The sequence below is a fragment of the Paramisgurnus dabryanus genome, chromosome 15 (assembly GCF_030506205.2).
Source record: "Paramisgurnus dabryanus chromosome 15, PD_genome_1.1, whole genome shotgun sequence".
Lineage (NCBI taxonomy): Eukaryota > Metazoa > Chordata > Actinopteri > Cypriniformes > Cobitidae > Paramisgurnus > Paramisgurnus dabryanus.
The window spans coordinates 4,000,801-4,017,993 of NC_133351.1; the positions used below are offsets into that span (position 1 = coordinate 4,000,801).

The 17,193-nt window shown below is 38.3% G+C and overlaps 1 protein-coding gene across 4 annotated transcripts in view; it reads right to left on the minus strand.

Annotated features, from left to right (window-relative positions):
* fastkd1 (FAST kinase domains 1) overlaps positions 1 to 17,193 on the minus strand; it is a 42,908-nt gene that overhangs the window by 12,627 nt on the left and 13,088 nt on the right. The window contains exon 12 of one of the 4 annotated variants that reach the window (XM_065252306.2): positions 9,143 to 9,205. The exons of 1 other annotated variant lie outside the window; for it this stretch is intronic. In XM_065252306.2, the coding sequence (XP_065108378.1) occupies positions 9,143 to 9,205 (63 nt within the window). Of the gene's footprint in view, positions 1 to 9,142; positions 9,206 to 14,028; positions 14,133 to 14,913; positions 15,537 to 17,193 lie in introns of those variants that run through there. 2 more of the 4 variants (XM_065252308.2, XM_073812037.1) reach the window with 2 other exon arrangements.

The following is a 17,193-nucleotide window of genomic DNA, read 5'->3' on the forward strand; positions in this document are numbered from 1 at the left end:
ATGGTATATGGTACAGTCTTCTTTAGCTTAAAGGTAAATAAATATAACAGTGAATGAAGATACTTCTTAAACTGTGTTTAGATGTAGTTCAATAAAGTTCAGAGTATCAGTGAAGCAAGTTTGAGAGATTTCTACATAAAATCTATAATGTAAAAAATATAACCTTGATATCTTTAATAAGGTAACATTTTTAAATAAGGTCTATCTCTATTTACAGTTGTATTATGCCACATTTAACCTCCTAAGACCTGGATGTCACATATGTGGACATCAATGTTTTTGTTGTTTGCACCATTAATACTTAATTCTGTGTAACTGGAACCTGTTATACACAAACATGGACAAATACACTGCTTCATGTTCATAGAAAAATATTATATTATTATTATATTTATTGGTTCCCAAAAATAGCTGATAGAAATCTAAAAAAAAAGACAAATCAAAGCTCTTAGGAGGTTAATTTAGGCTTCATGTTATCTGACTAAAGATAGGAGATTGTTGCATAAAATTGGTTTGGGGCAGACAAAATAATTTTGGTAGTGGAAACATTTTTTAGATCTTTTCCTCTCATCTCATATTTTGTCCACCACCATGACCCTTTAGTCTCTGTGGTGGTTCTTCATCAGTCAACATGTCAAATGTCCTTTAATGTGTTTGGGAATTAATATTGAATTTAACCCTGAGGTAAACCCAGCAATATGTAACTCTGTTGATGCTTTAACTGCTGTAAGGGATGAGGGATTATTAGCTAACTTCATGTCTGTTTTTGCCAGTGTTTAACTATTTGATATGCATGAAGGATTTTGAGCAATGAAAAAACCTTTCGTATGTATCATGCATTAAAATATATGACCTTTGATGCTTTTTGATGATTTAAATAAAATCTCCATACAATCTGAGCATGTCTGTGTTTTACTCTGGACTAATACTATTTTCTTTTAACATTACTCGTAATTAACAGTGTCATCTAGTGGTTGTAAATGAATAACACAATAGGTCTAAATATATATTAATACAAAATAGCATTTATACATACTGTAAAATACATTTTAAAAAGTAGTAATAAGCATTAAGACATATTAAAGAGTTTTGATAGGATATTCATATATATATATCTACAATAAAAAGTCCAAAAGTTGTTAATAGTATAATTAAACAACACAGGGGGCATAAATATATATATAAAAAAACTCATCACAGTTGAACCGTAAACAGAACAGAGTCATTAAACTCCATGACAACCATACTGTAGAATGCATCGTTGTCATAGAGCCATTATGACATCACAATCGGTGCCTATAAAAGGCTCAGCCAGATGAGACCGGTATCACTTGCTTTTGGTTGCCTCCGAACGCTACTGTACAGATTACCAAGTGAATTTGCAGACTTTCCAAAAGTTCGCAACTTTAAACTGCTCGACGCACTGTGTACGGAGGACAGTTTGCTTAGAATTCAACTCTCTGTGAACCGAGTCTAAGCACAGTTAAGTCTGCAGTTATCTTTTCACATCATGTTTCGTCCTGTAACACCATTGTCCGACAAGGACATGGAAGGAGCAGATGTTGAAAATATGGATTTTATTCTGCCGAATGCCGGTGGTTTAAATCCATTTGAAGGAGTAGAGGAGGAGGAGGAGATGGTGGATGTTTATCCAACACATGAGGCGAAACGCCAAAAAGGTAAGATGCGAGTTAAAGCAAAAAGTCTGACTTTCATGTTGATAAGTTTACATACAGTTATTGTGTTGTTAATGCACGTGTACATGTAGACACACCAGGTGGTGCTCGTGTACTTGACATTTTACCCGCCGTTTTTCTTGACCGGCAGAATACGCAGACATTTGGCTTGTTGTATCTAAACTTATTATTATTATGTTGGCTTGAAAAAGCCAACATACTGTTCTTCATTCTAAACTTATTATTAGTGGTGCTTGCATTTATGCAAGGCATCACTATTATTATTGTCCAGGGATATTATTATTCTTCTTTCTGGACAAAATTTCGGCGCGTAACTCGTCCCGCACGGTTTGTCGTAGATTCATGAAAGAGGGCTCAAATCGACCGGCTTATTGACGGGATGGGTGCTATATCTTTTATAAGCGATCGGGTGCAGGATTTCCGAAATGGGGGCGAAAAACCACCCGAAAAATCCCATTGACTTAACATTGGGCCCAACTTTGATGGGTCATAGCTCCGCTCAAGGATTTTGTAGAAACATGTAGGTTACAACATTTGAAGAGGGTGGTAGGCACTGTAAGAACATACATCACAATGGGGTGTAAGCTGTACCCCTGAGGTGTAAGAGGCACCCAAATTTCCCCATTGACTTATAATGGGGCAGGAAACACGCCCATATAAGGGAATTAAAAACATTTGAGATGGGATATCTTCGCTTTACAGTGTCTTAGAGAAAAGGGGGTGGGCGCATTTTACTCAGGCATCCAATCAGTCTCTCAGGATCTCTCCAAAGCTATTAAGCCACGCCCCTAACAACCATTTTGGGCACCCTAGCAACATCTCCCATAGACTGCCATTATAAAAAGCCCAGATGGATATCTTTGCATCATACTGTCATAGAGACATGGGGGTGGGCTCATTTTACTCAGGCATCCAATCAGTCTCTCAGGATTCTTAATAAGGTATTAAGCCACGCCCCTAGCAACCAAATATGAGCACCCTAACCCTTATATCTCGGCATCAGAACATCGTAGAGACACAGGGGTTGGACCGTTTTACTTGTAACTTGAAGTGTAATCATTATGGGATGCCAATTTTCTCCCTAGCAACCAAACTTAGTACCCTAGCAACGGAATAAACAAAGCCTTATATCTCCGCTTTTGAACATCATAGAGACACGGGGGTTGGACTGTTTTACTTGTGGCTTGAAGTGTCATCATTATGGGATGCCAATTTTCTCCCTAGCAACCAAACTTAGTACCCTAGCAACGGAATAAACAAATACTTATATCTCTGCATCAGAACATTGTAGAGACACGGGGGTTGGACTGTTTTACTTGTGGCTTGAAGTGTGATCATTATGGGATGCCAATTTTCTCCCTAGCAACCAAACTTAGTACCCTAGCAACGGAATAAACAAATACTTATATCTCTGCATCAGAACATTGTAGAGACACGGGGGTTGGACTGTTTTACTTGTGGCTTGAAGTGTGATCATTATGGGATGCCAATTTTCTCCCTAGCAACCAAACTTAGTACCCTAGCAACGGAATAAACAAATACTTATATCTCTGCATCAGAACATTGTAGAGACACGGGGGTTGGACTGTTTTACTTGTGGCTTGAAGTGTGATCATTATGGGATGCCAATTTTCTCCCTAGCAACCAAACTTAGTACCCTAGCAACGGAATAAACAAATACTTATATCTCTGCATCAGAACATTGTAGAGACACGGGGGTTGGACCGTTTTACTTGTAACTTGAAGTGTAATCATTATGGGATGCCAATTTTCTCCCTAGCAACCAAACTTAGTACCCTAGCAACGGAATAAACAAAGCCTTATATCTCCGCTTTTGAACATCATAGAGACACGGGGGTTGGACTGTTTTACTTGTGGCTTGAAGTGTCATCATTATGGGATGCCAATTTTCTCCCTAGCAACCAAACTTAGTACCCTAGCAACGGAATAAACAAATACTTATATCTCTGCATCAGAAAATTGTAGAGACACGGGGGTTGGACTGTTTTACTTGTGGCTTGAAGTGTGATCATTATGGGATGCCAATTTTCTCCCTAGCAACCAAACTTAGTACCCTAGCAACGGAATAAACAAATACTTATATCTCTGCATCAGAACATTGTAGAGACACGGGGGTTGGACTGTTTTACTTGTGGCTTGAAGTGTGATCATTATGGGATGCCAATTTTCTCCCTAGCAACCAAACTTAGTACCCTAGCAACGGAATAAACAAATACTTATATCTCTGCATCAGAACATTGTAGAGACACGGGGGTTGGACTGTTTTACTTGTGGCTTGAAGTGTCATCATTATGGGATGCCAATTTTCTCCCTAGCAACCAAACTTAGTACCCTAGCAACGGAATAAACAAATACTTATATCTCTGCATCAGAACATTGTAGAGACACGGGGGTTGGACAGTTTTACTTGTGGCTTGAAGTGTCATCATTATGGGATGCCAATTTTCTCCCTAGCAACCAAACTTAGTACCCTAGCAACGGAATAAACAAATACTTATATCTCTGCATCAGAACATTGTAGAGACACGGGGGTTGGACTGTTTTACTTGTGGCTTGAAGTGTGATCATTATGGGATGCCAATTTTCTCCCTAGCAACCAAACTTAGTACCCTAGCAACGGAATAAACAAATACTTATATCTCTGCATCAGAACATTGTAGAGACACGGGGGTTGGACTGTTTTACTTGTGGCTTGAAGTGTGATCATTATGGGATGCCAATTTTCTCCCTAGCAACCAAACTTAGTACCCTAGCAACGGAATAAACAAATACTTATATCTCTGCATCAGAACATTGTAGAGACACGGGGGTTGGACTGTTTTACTTGTGGCTTGAAGTGTCATCATTATGGGATGCCAATTTTCTCCCTAGCAACCAAACTTAGTACCCTAGCAACGGAATAAACAAATACTTATATCTCTGCATCAGAACATTGTAGAGACACGGGGGTTGGACTGTTTTACTTGTGGCTTGAAGTGTGATCATTATGGGATGCCAATTTTCTCCCTAGCAACCAAACTTAGTACCCTAGCAACGGAATAAACAAATACTTATATCTCTGCATCAGAACATTGTAGAGACACGGGGGTTGGACTGTTTTACTTGTGGCTTGAAGTGTGATCATTATGGGATGCCAATTTTCTCCCTAGCAACCAAACTTAGTACCCTAGCAACGGAATAAACAAATACTTATATCTCTGCATCAGAACATCGTAGAGACACGGGGGTTGGACTGTTTTACTTGTGGCTTGAAGTGTCATCATTATGGGATGCCAATTTTCTCCCTAGCAACCAAACTTAGTACCCTAGCAACGGAATAAACAAATACTTATATCTCTGCATCAGAACATCGTAGAGACACGGGGGTTGGACCGTTTTACTTGTGGCTTGAAGTGTCATCATTATGGGATGCCAATTTTCTCCCTAGCAACCAAACTTAGTACCCTAGCAACGGAATAAACAAATACTTATATCTCTGCATCAGAACATTGTAGAGACACGGGGGTTGGACTGTTTTACTTGTGGCTTGAAGTGTGATCATTATGGGATGCCAATTTTCTCCCTAGCAACCAAACTTAGTACCCTAGCAACGGAATAAACAAATACTTATATCTCTGCATCAGAACATTGTAGAGACACGGGGGTTGGACTGTTTTACTTGTGGCTTGAAGTGTGATCATTATGGGATGCCAATTTTCTCCCTAGCAACCAAACTTAGTACCCTAGCAACGGAATAAACAAATACTTATATCTCTGCATCAGAACATTGTAGAGACACGGGGGTTGGACTGTTTTACTTGTGGCTTGAAGTGTGATCATTATGGGATGCCAATTATCTGCCTAGCAACCAAACTTAGTACCCTAGCAACGGAATAAACAAAGCCTTATATCTCCGCATCACAACATCGTAGAGACACGGGGGTTGGACAGTTTTACTTGTGGCTTGAAGTGTGATCATTATGGGATGCCAATTTTCTGCCTAGCAACCAAACTTAGTACCCTAGCAACGGAATAAACAAAGCCTTATATCTCTGCATCAGAACATCGTAGAGACACGGGGGTTGGACCGTTTTACTTGTGGCTTGAAGTGTGATCATTATGGGATGCCAATTATCTGCCTAGCAACCAAACTTAGTACCCTAGCAACGGAATAAACAAAGCCTTATATCTCCGCATCACAACATCGTAGAGACACGGGGGTTGGACAGTTTTACTTGTGGCTTGAAGTGTGATCATTATGGGATGCCAATTTTCTCCCTAGCAACCAAACTTAGTACCCTAGCAACGGAATAAACAAAGCCTTATATCTCTGCATCAGAACATTGTAGAGACACGGGGGTTGGACTGTTTTACTTGTGGCTTGAAGTGTGATCATTATGGGATGCCAATTTTCTCCCTAGCAACCAAACTTAGTACCCTAGCAACGGAATAAACAAATACTTATATCTCTGCATCAGAACATTGTAGAGACACGGGGGTTGGACTGTTTTACTTGTGGCTTGAAGTGTGATCATTATGGGATGCCAATTATCTGCCTAGCAACCAAACTTAGTACCCTAGCAACGGAATAAACAAAGCCTTATATCTCCGCATCACAACATCGTAGAGACACGGGGGTTGGACAGTTTTACTTGTGGCTTGAAGTGTGATCATTATGGGATGCCAATTTTCTGCCTAGCAACCAAACTTAGTACCCTAGCAACGGAATAAACAAAGCCTTATATCTCTGCATCAGAACATCGTAGAGACACGGGGGTTGGACCGTTTTACTTGTGGCTTGAAGTGTGATCATTATGGGATGCCAATTATCTGCCTAGCAACCAAACTTAGTACCCTAGCAACGGAATAAACAAAGCCTTATATCTCCGCATCACAACATCGTAGAGACACGGGGGTTGGACAGTTTTACTTGTGGCTTGAAGTGTGATCATTATGGGATGCCAATTTTCTCCCTAGCAACCAAACTTAGTACCCTAGCAACGGAATAAACAAAGCCTTATATCTCCGCATTAGAACATTGTAGAGACACGGGGGTTGTACTGTTTTACTTGTGGCTTGAAGTGTGATCATTATGGGATGCCAATTTCTCCCTAGCAACCAAACTTAGTACCCTAGCAACGGAATAAACAAAGCCTTATATCTCCTCATCAGAACATCATAGAGACAGGGGGGTTGGACCGTTTTACTTGTGGCTTGAAGTGTGATCATTATGGGATGCCAATTTTCTCCCTAGCAACCAAACTTAGTACCCTAGCAACGGAATAAACAAAGCCTTATATCTCTGCATCAGAACATTGTAGAGACACGGGGGTTGGACTGTTTTACTTGTAACTTGAAGTGTAATCATTATGGGATGCCAATTTTCTCCCTAGCAACCAAACTTAGTACCCTAGCAACGGAATAAACAAAGCCTTATATCTCCGCTTCAGAACATCATAGAGACACAGGGGTTGGACCGTTTTACTTGTGGCTTGAAGTGTGATCATTATGGGATGCCAATTTTCTCCCTAGCAACCAAACTTAGTACCCTAGCAACGGAATAAACAAAGCCTTATATCTCCGCTTCAGAACATCATAGAGACACAGGGGTTGGACCGTTTTACTTGTGGCTTGAAGTGTGATCATTACGGGATGCTAATTTTCTGCCTAGCAACCAAACTTAGTACCCTAGCAACGGAATAAACAAAGTCTTATATCTTCGCATCAGAACATCATAGAGACATGGGGGTTGGGTCTTTAAACATGTTAGCTTTATGCTGACTTTATGCTAAATCATGTTAGCTTCATGCTAAATCATGCTAGCTTTATGCTAAATTATATTAGCTTTATTTTAAAAAGCTTCATACTGAAGCATACTAACAACAAAATAGCCTACTAAACCAAACTTCTGTCAAACTGTTTTAAACGTTCAGACCAGGCTTTGTCAAGCCAACATAAAGTTTGTCCTCAAACTTTAAAGGTAGGGTAACAGATTTGATCCTGAAACATTTTTAGTTATGCTGGTTAAAAGTCTCCTCACATTCTGATAGCAATCACTGTGTTAAGTTGTTTAAATGTATTTGTAAAAATGTATGTCATCTGTGAAAGGCGTAGGACCAAAAAATGTTCAACAAATCATAGATTTCGGTCCGAACGAATGTTTCCTTTTATGTCCCTCATACGTAAGCGTAATATGAAATCCCACCGCCCAGCGAGTCCACGCAGACACCATACGTCATCGGCGCGTTCACGTGCGCTCTGTCTGTAAACAGCGAGAACAGCAAACTTTTCTGCTGAATTGACAACCTACACAGGAGCAACAAAACTAAATGCATCTTTTATAACAACAACAGCAAAAACTGCCTGGATCAGCAAGAGCAAAAACCCAAATTAACATCGGTAACTTTACTGCTTTACCACGAGATGCAAACAGCTACAGGAGGCAAAGGGTCTGAAAGGGTCGTTGCACTGTTTATTTGGTAACGCGATATGTTTGTATTGAGATGGATTCAGATATTATACTTTGATGAAACGTTGTGTTGCTTATGAAATTTGTGTTCGTTTTCCGGATTAGCATAACGATTTAGTTACTACGTCTACACAATCGAACGTGTGCTTAAACTAATTCTGATGTAAACCAGTTGTTTATGTTGGTTATTTTGGAAGTGTTATTCACTTTGTACTGCAAAGTTTTCTCACTGGTGAATGAGACATGAGACGTGACCGTCTGATCTGTGCGTGTTCATGTGTTTGGAAAGAGGCGTGACTTTGGATGGCGATTTGACTTGAGGGTGGGATCAGGATTTCATTGCTAGGCGGCTACAGTTAGCATTTTTCTAAATGTGTTACCCTACCTTTAATATCTAGTTGTTAATTACTATTAAAGATAGAATCGTGTACATTATTACTTTGAAGATGGTTCCTAAATTCACGCACATTATGGGGTGGTTTCCCGGGAAGATTTATCTTAAACCAGGACTAGGTCTTAATTTATTTAGGAATTATAACTAGTTTTAACAAACATGCCCTTCTAAAAACATTACTTGTGTGCATTTAGAGGCAAAACAAAGGGCACTGATGTATTTTAAGATATGTCAGTGCAAGTTCCTTTCAGTTTGGACAGCTCTTATTTATTATTAGTCTTTATGTAATTATTACCTACACGTATGCATCAGCAGTTCACTTTAAAATACACTAAATATTATGGACAGGAAATTACATTATGACATTTGGATTGTCAGGATAACAACTTTTTGTTATTTCGAGATCCCCAGAAAATGAAGTCATGATCATGAGAAAACAAGCAAGCAAAAATAATAATAATGCATGGTCTCTCTCGGCTTCCATACAATTTAGACCAAAAGAAAAATTATAATTTCAAATGAAGGCATTAATTTATTGAATTGTAATTGCAGTGTTTGGAGGAGAGATGGATTCATTCCTACCGAATGCTGTGTTGACCTGTGACTTTGTCCCTGACATCGGACTTTTGTCAGAGGTCAGATGCGCTGCCGGGGGTTTGAATCCAAGTGGAGGAGGAGAGGAGAAAATCCCAACAAGTAAGATGAAAATGAAAGCAAAATGTGGCTTTAATGCTGATAAGTTTACATACATTATTCTTAATGCACGTGCACAGATAGACACTAGGTGGTGCTCGTGTACTTTTTACCTCTTTTTACTATTCCTTTGGCACATGACATCACTTTTCACTTAAGCAATACAGAAAGCATGATTGCAAATGTGATATTTATTTTATACAGTTGAATAAATAATACATTAAAATAAGTGACAAGTTTTAGACACATATTGATCACTTCAGTTAAAGCATTCATTTCATAACATTATTTATTGAATTGCAGTGTTGGGATGGAGATGTGATGATGATGGAATGGATTTTGTCCTTCCATGTGCTGTCCCTGACATAGTCCCGAACAACGGACATTTGTTAGAGAGACGCGCCGGGAGTTCACATCCACGAGGAGGAGTAAAGGAGTTTATTCCTGCATTTGAGGAGGCGAACAGCCCCACAGGTCAGATGGAAATTTTGTGTTCTTGACAATCTTTAAATCTGTACCATGTTTGTTCCTCAATAGTTTTGTTGGCCCTTGCAGATACTGATATCTTATTACATTAAAGTCAGTAAAATAAAGCATCTTACAATAAGAAATTAAGTTTAGACCATTTTTCTAGTGTGTTTTAAACTCTTATTTTAACAGCATTATTAATGCAATAACCATTGCTGTATTTTTAGGAATTTGTTATAAAGAATTAGATACTCAATTACATATACATATTTGATCAAAAAGTATCTGGGTGGACAGTTTGTTAAATGTGTTTATTAAGTATTATTACTGACCACGGTTCTTTGTCATTCTCTTTTGTCATAATGAATCATTTGTTTGTTTTTCTTTTTTGGTGTAGAAAAATGCGAGAATAAATTATTTAAATCATTAAAGAAGGCATGGAAGAATGTAAGGCACCCATTCCTTCATAATGATAAAGTGGAAACACTGATTCCTTCAGAGGTTTGTTACATCTTTACATTTACTACAACTATCTGTCCATTTATAGACATGTTTCCATCCAGGTTTTGTTATCGACCAAGTGAATATGCGTAAAAAGGTTTTCTATTCAAATTGTCACATAAGTTTTGGTGTATCACAAAAAATCAGATCTTGAGCAAATTATCTACCTAATTTCTCTAATGCTCTTACAATAAAAGCTTAGCCAGGTCGAGTCTGATGTTTGTGGTCTCGGTAATTAAAAATAAATGTGCTTTCATCAAAGGGACCCGATTATAAGGAGAAAAAATTTAATATTAAGGAGAATAAACATGAATCATTTTATGGATAAATGATTGACATTTCAGCACTTCATGAAGTAAGTTCAGTGCAGCTTGCGTACCCTCCGTGTATATGGAGGATCGACTCTGCAAATCAAAACAGAAAGTCTCAGGCTGCAATAAGAGCGCCTATTGTTTGCTGTTATGCCCTTCAGAGGTTGCGTGTGATGAAGATTTATCATGTGACATCACATTTATTTGCGTTAAAGCTATTTAAAAAAAAAAAAAATTTTGCTAAAAAGCCTTGGATGGAAACATGGCTTCTAAACATAGCTGGAAACATTTATCTGTCTGTCTGTCCGTCTGTCTGACCCACCTCTGGTCTTCTCCACAGCTTAATGCAGATTCAGCTAATCCTAATCTAAAGGATGATGCTGGTCTGGCGAGCTCTGAATTAAACAATAAATTCAAACCGGAAAAACAACGAATGGCATTCTTTGACTGTCTCTGGAGGGGCAAGGTGGAGTCAGTGCCGACTCCCCTGCTTAAAGCGGATCCAGCTATCCCTGATGTTAGGGAAGTTGTTGATCTTGCATCACAGTCAAAGACCTACGTTGGTCCGAAGAAACGGAAACAAAAGGCTTCAAAGAGCCGCAAATCTAACCTCCAGGGAGAAAAAGTGACTGTTGTGCCAACTCAACAGCCCAAGGCCATTTCAGATATTCCTGTTGGCATGGATGTTCCTGCTCTGGCCGGCCTCCAATCAAAACCAAAGATTCGTCCGGATAAACCCAAGACATTGAAGCAACGCATCCTTGGATGCTTCCGGAGGGGCAAAGTGGAGTCAATGCCGACTTCACAGATTGAGGCCGATCCAGCTATCCCTGATGCCAGGGAAGTTGTTGATCTGGCAGATTCTCAATTGAAGAGTGTTGGCTTAAAGAAACAAAAACAAAAGGCTTCAAAGAGCCGCTCATTTCACAACCCTTTTAGAAAAAAAGGGAAGAGTAAAGTGAAAAAAGATGCCAATCCAGCTATTCCTGATGCCATGGATGGTTCGGATCTGACCAGTTTTAGTGGCATCGCTGCAGCCAATGCCAGGCTACAGAAGTTAGGTGCTATTCCAGAGAATATTGGGTTAAGAGGTGGCGGAAATCCCGACCCAAATAAACCAAAAAATCCTGGGTCAAAAGAAGATGGAAATCCTGAGGCAAAAGCCCTTGAAAATCCCAGAAATCCCTTGCCAGAAGATGATAAAGTTGTCAGGCCAAAAGTTATAAATGTTGTTCAACAAGCCTTTGAACCCCCAAGCGAGAGGAAACGAGCTGATCGCTCAGTGCCTAGAGGTGAGTGTACTGACTTCATTACTCCTACTTTGCACCAATATGTGAAATGGTTTCTTCATCATATTCTTCTGTATATGAGTGTTAACATGTACTGTCACCTCATCATTTTTCTGTGTGTTTTTCAGAGCCTTTTGATTCTAAATATCAACTCTTGGAGGATGAAGTGCTTGGGGAAGGTGGCTTTGGCAAAGTGTACAAAGGGATAGATAAATCGGATGGCACTCCGGTAATGCGCTCGTATTTATATTAAACACAATGTTTGCTGAAATTTGTATGTCCACTTGATCTAAACCATGTTTTAAAGTTTGTAGATTCTCAAACCTTAAAGTTATGTGTGCAGTGTCAGGTGATCCGCTTTAGTCAGCTCAAGAGAAATTAACTTTTGTTGTTTTGCTCTTTACAGGTTGCCATCAAGCAGATTTCCAAACAAAATGATCACACATATCTTCAGTCTGTAAGTTGTCATAAAATGTAATGAAGTAAACTAGACATAAAATAGACATTTAAGTGAATATGCACCAATACAAGATATTGTTTTTAACTAATTCATAATTTTTTTCTCCAGTCTCAATTCCCCAAACCGGTCATTACAGAAGTGGCGCTGATGCTTAAGTTGGGAGATGCACCCTCATGCACCAATGTAATAGAGATGTATGACTGTTACGAGACTGAACACGATTACATGCTCGTGTTGGAGTACCCACCGAACAGCGAATCCTTGTGGGATTTTGTTACCAATCATAGAGGACTAAGGGAAAATACAGCAAGACATCTCATGCGTCAGGCGGTACTGGCAGTGCAACACTGTCTGGATAATGGAGTTTTCCACGACGACATCCATAGCAGGAACTTCTTGCTGCAGCAATCAACAATGACCCTGAAGTTAATTGACTTTGGGGTTGGACATTATCTGACGCATGACCCCTATGATTCCTGTGACTTTTTGGGTGAGCTGAATTTTTTTTTATATAGCGGAGTATTGAAACCTGTTGTTTCTTTTACAAAATGACTCAACGTGATGTTTTGTGTACAGGAGCTCCATGTTGCACCCCGCCTGAGATCTACACGGCTAAGAAATACCACGCCGTGCCAACAACCGTCTGGGCCTTAGGTGTTTTGCTGTATTTCATGGTGCTTAGTAGTTACCCCTCTAATTTAAAGAACTTTCTTTCCGGGAATCTGAAGACAAAGGAGAAGCGTTTTTCAAAGGGTGAGTGAAAATGACTGATCAACATGCACACAAAGCCTCTGATCAAATCCACAATAAATATAATCAAAGGATACGGTCTGTCTGGCAAGATGTTAGACTTTATTGTGTTTAGCTAAACAGTCATTTAGTGGCTCGCCGATGTATTACATCACTGTGCCATCATCTTAACCTGAGGTACTGTCTGTCTGTGACCAGGGGCACATAGATGATAGACAGACAACAAAAATGACAACAAAAGCGTCTCTTTATGCCATGATCATTATTTCCATTTGTGTGTCATGATGACTAACCAGCTCTCTCCTAAATCTTGTACAGAAATCTATGATCTGTTAAGATGGTGCCTGGCCGAGAATCCAAGTGATCGTCCGACGGTCAATCAGATCTTAGATCATGACTGGTTTAAAACTGAGTCTAACGAAGAAGAGCTACTCATATACAAAATGAGGTAACAGACCTTTTCAAGTAGGAAACTGCATTTGCAGATTACATGCTTTTTATTTTGTGTAGTTAGTTGTATAGTAAGATTGTTTTAAATGTACATTTTCATCACTACAGGGCACTAACCATGGAAAAACTAAAAAGGATGAAGCTGAATGACTGAAGGAGAGGGGAATGATTGGAGATGCTGTTTTCATCATCCTGAGACGTATGGAGTTTGAAGGAGGTATGAATGAATGCTTTTTTAACTATACTCGCATAATCTCGTGCATAATCAAAGTTTACTGTTAAGTGAGTGTCTTGCATGTATTTTGTGAACGTGAGCGTCTCTTTTATCATAAATGGTTTTGACACGTGTGCAGCAGGCACTTATTTTGACAAAACACGTGATGCACATGGATCACATGACGCAACAAACAAATATTTTAAAAACGCAAGCAACACACGACACTCCGAACACTTATTTTCAATTAGCGTTCCTCTGATGAGCAGTCACGAGCCGCCACTGATATTGTGGCTTTAAGGTTCTAGATATACTATAAATATGATGACTAAAAATTAAATGTTGACATTTCCTTTCTTTCTCATCTTCAGGTTGTATTTCAGACTTCATGAACACAGACCGCTGGCTGAACGTCTGATGCAGATCCTGTCTCATCCTTGAACACATTAAAAAAATGTTTACATTTTTATTGTTTTTATATTTAAAAGTTGTAAAATAAAGTATCTAATATATAGTAAGTCCTCTATAGAATCAGCTATGTCTGGCTCTCTCTAGGGTTTTTTTCTCCTAGGAGTTTAGGGAGTCAGGTTTATTAATGTAAAGCTGCTTTGAAATAATTAAACAATTGTGAAAAGTGCTACAGTATATAAATACAATTGAATTGAATATGGAAGACTTTTCTTTAGCAGATGTTTTAATTTGCTTTTTACTTTTTTTATTTGATCAAACTGATTAACTTGGGTTACTTATGTACATGTTTTTCATATGCAATATCAAACCCTTGACCTTGGTATAAAATACTGGGAGTTAACGTAGTAAATCCAATCAGACACAATGTTAAACCTGATGCTGTTTTAACCCAAATAAATAAGTACACTTGACCGTCCTAAACCTTAAAATATACCCTTCATTACTCTGTGTTTTAGTTTAATTTGCATGATTTCTCTCAATCATCAAGACATTTTGATTAACTTATTTTATTTAAATCTGTGGATTTGAACATTTCACCAATCATGCATAAATTAAACTGCTACTCTGCAGCTATTTCTGTTATCACTGTTGGCTACTATTTTTGTTGTAAAGTTAAGAGCTCATTAAAAGTACATTACTTTACGAAATACATGTAATATTTATGATAATATAATTGCAATTGGCCTTAAATGAATCTAGAATAAACTTGAAATGATTGAAGAGCTCGAAAGACCTGCTGGGGAAAACATAAAAGCAACAAGATCTCACTTCAAACATTTAGCCCTTTTTACACAATAATTGCAAGATTTTTTTTAAATACATGTTTTTAGTAAAAATAAGTTTTTAGTAAGGCATGTTTGTTCCTAATTAATCTAAGGTCTAGTCCTGGTTTAAACTAATCCCTGTCTGGGAAACCACCCCAAAATGTCTTCACCTCTTTGAATTTGTGTCAAATTCCTTTCTTACAAAAAGATAAATTTCAAAGAGCTTTACCATTTGAAATCATTCCTAAAACCTATTTTCCATATCTAAATGTTAGCAGGTGCACGTAAGCTTAGCAGGTATTAGCTTAGCACACCATTAAAACAGGAGAACTGGTGGGATTAAAACAATTTTGTTTTGCTACAAACTGACAGAAGCCGAGTGTTTTAAATAACCATATGTGAGCTGACGTGGCTTCGGATTGCAAAATCAAACACACAGAGGCACCATATATAACCCAAATCTCGTTTATAGTCTTCTTGTTTTATCCAACAAAACATCTTTATGTGCATGTTTTAGCCAGAGCCATAGATAAACAAACAGAGTTGTGCCACCGGAAGTCCAGAAGCTCGCCCGTCACGTGATTCACGGAGACTTCAGTTAGTTCCTAGAAGCCCATAGTGAGCCATTGAAATACATTAGAGGTTTCAGGCAAAGAGCTGTGATTTTTCTTAATTTATAGTCAAGAAACGCATTTTTTTTTTTACAGTATTTATATATCACATCAAAATGTGAAGGTAGTATTGTTATGTAGTTATATAAACAATGTTTTTTGACTAATTAAATCCACCAATATAGGAAGATTTGTATGGTCATCTGCAGTATGTGGCTTGTTAACATGTTTTTCGCTGCATTTAGCCACTTTAAAATGCATCAAACTGTACTAATATAAGTTTATAATGTTATGCTTGTTAAATTGAATGTGCTGTGAATGTAACTCATACTGGTTTAATTTATAAACATACAAAGCACAACATTAAAAAAGACTTACAAAGCACTTTGTTTATAAATTAATTTATTATAAATTATAATAATATTTCTGGCTTAGTATAGTTTTCTTTTTGTTGTTAATATAAACATCTGATGGGAAATAACATCATCATCACTTGAAATGATTACTAATCTCTTAACTGTGTAAGTATACATTTGACAAGTTATTATTAAATTAATATATTTTATTTTATTTATTAACCAGCAAAACCAACCCTCTCACGGCAAATTCGTAATAATTCAAACGATTTAACCAAGTGGCTAAATCGTATGAAATCATACGAGCTGGCTTGTACGAAATCGTACGATTAGTTTATCGCATTTAACACACCACTGTGTTACAGGGATTTCGTGCTAATTAATATGAATAGATTAAAGGTGCAGTGTGTAAAGTTTAGCGGCATCTAGTGGTGAGGTTGCGAATTGCAACCAATGGCTTAATCTACTGCTCATGCCTCGCTTTTGAAACACATAGAAAAGCTACGCTAGACGCCACAGTATAAACATGTAATCATCGGAGATAACTTAGTAAAAAAAATTGTCCGTTAAGGGCTTCTGTAGAAAAATGGTGGCACAAAATGGCGACTTCCATGTAAAGGGACCCTCGGTGTATGTAGATAAAATGTCTCTTTCTAAGTTATTAAACACGTTACGGTTCATTATGAAAGGTCTTTATACACCCCTGATAATATAGTTTTGTATATTATTTTGCATTTCTGTCAAGAGATCCTTCTAAAAATTACACACTGCACCTTTAAATCGTACTATACCATACGATTTTGTTCATCGCATTCAAGAAGCGTGACCCGTAGCCAGAAAAAAACCTTGCGCGGTGTTGTTGTAGAAAATCCATATTTAAAACTTTATTAACGAAAATAAAAACCTTCCGGTAGCGCCGCCATCTTAGTTGCGTCCGCACTCAGGATGAGAGCTTACTCAGCCTACTGAGGCTACTCTGCTGCTGCTCTGTGCCCCCGCCCTCTGAATTTGTCATACGTCACTAAGAAAAGTGCGTACACTACGCTAATACTCTCTCCTGAATGCGGACGCGACTAAGATGGCGGCGCTACCGGAAGGTATTTATTTTCGTTAATAAAGTTTTAAATATGGATATTTCTACAACAACACCGCACGGATTTCCCTCAGAAGACCTTTGTTTATCATCCTGGAGCCGTTTGGATTTAATTTGTAAAGGATGGACGCACTTTTCTGGACTTGAAGGTCGTGGACTATGGGTGGACCCCGTAACATTACATTTATTCAACTGAAAGATC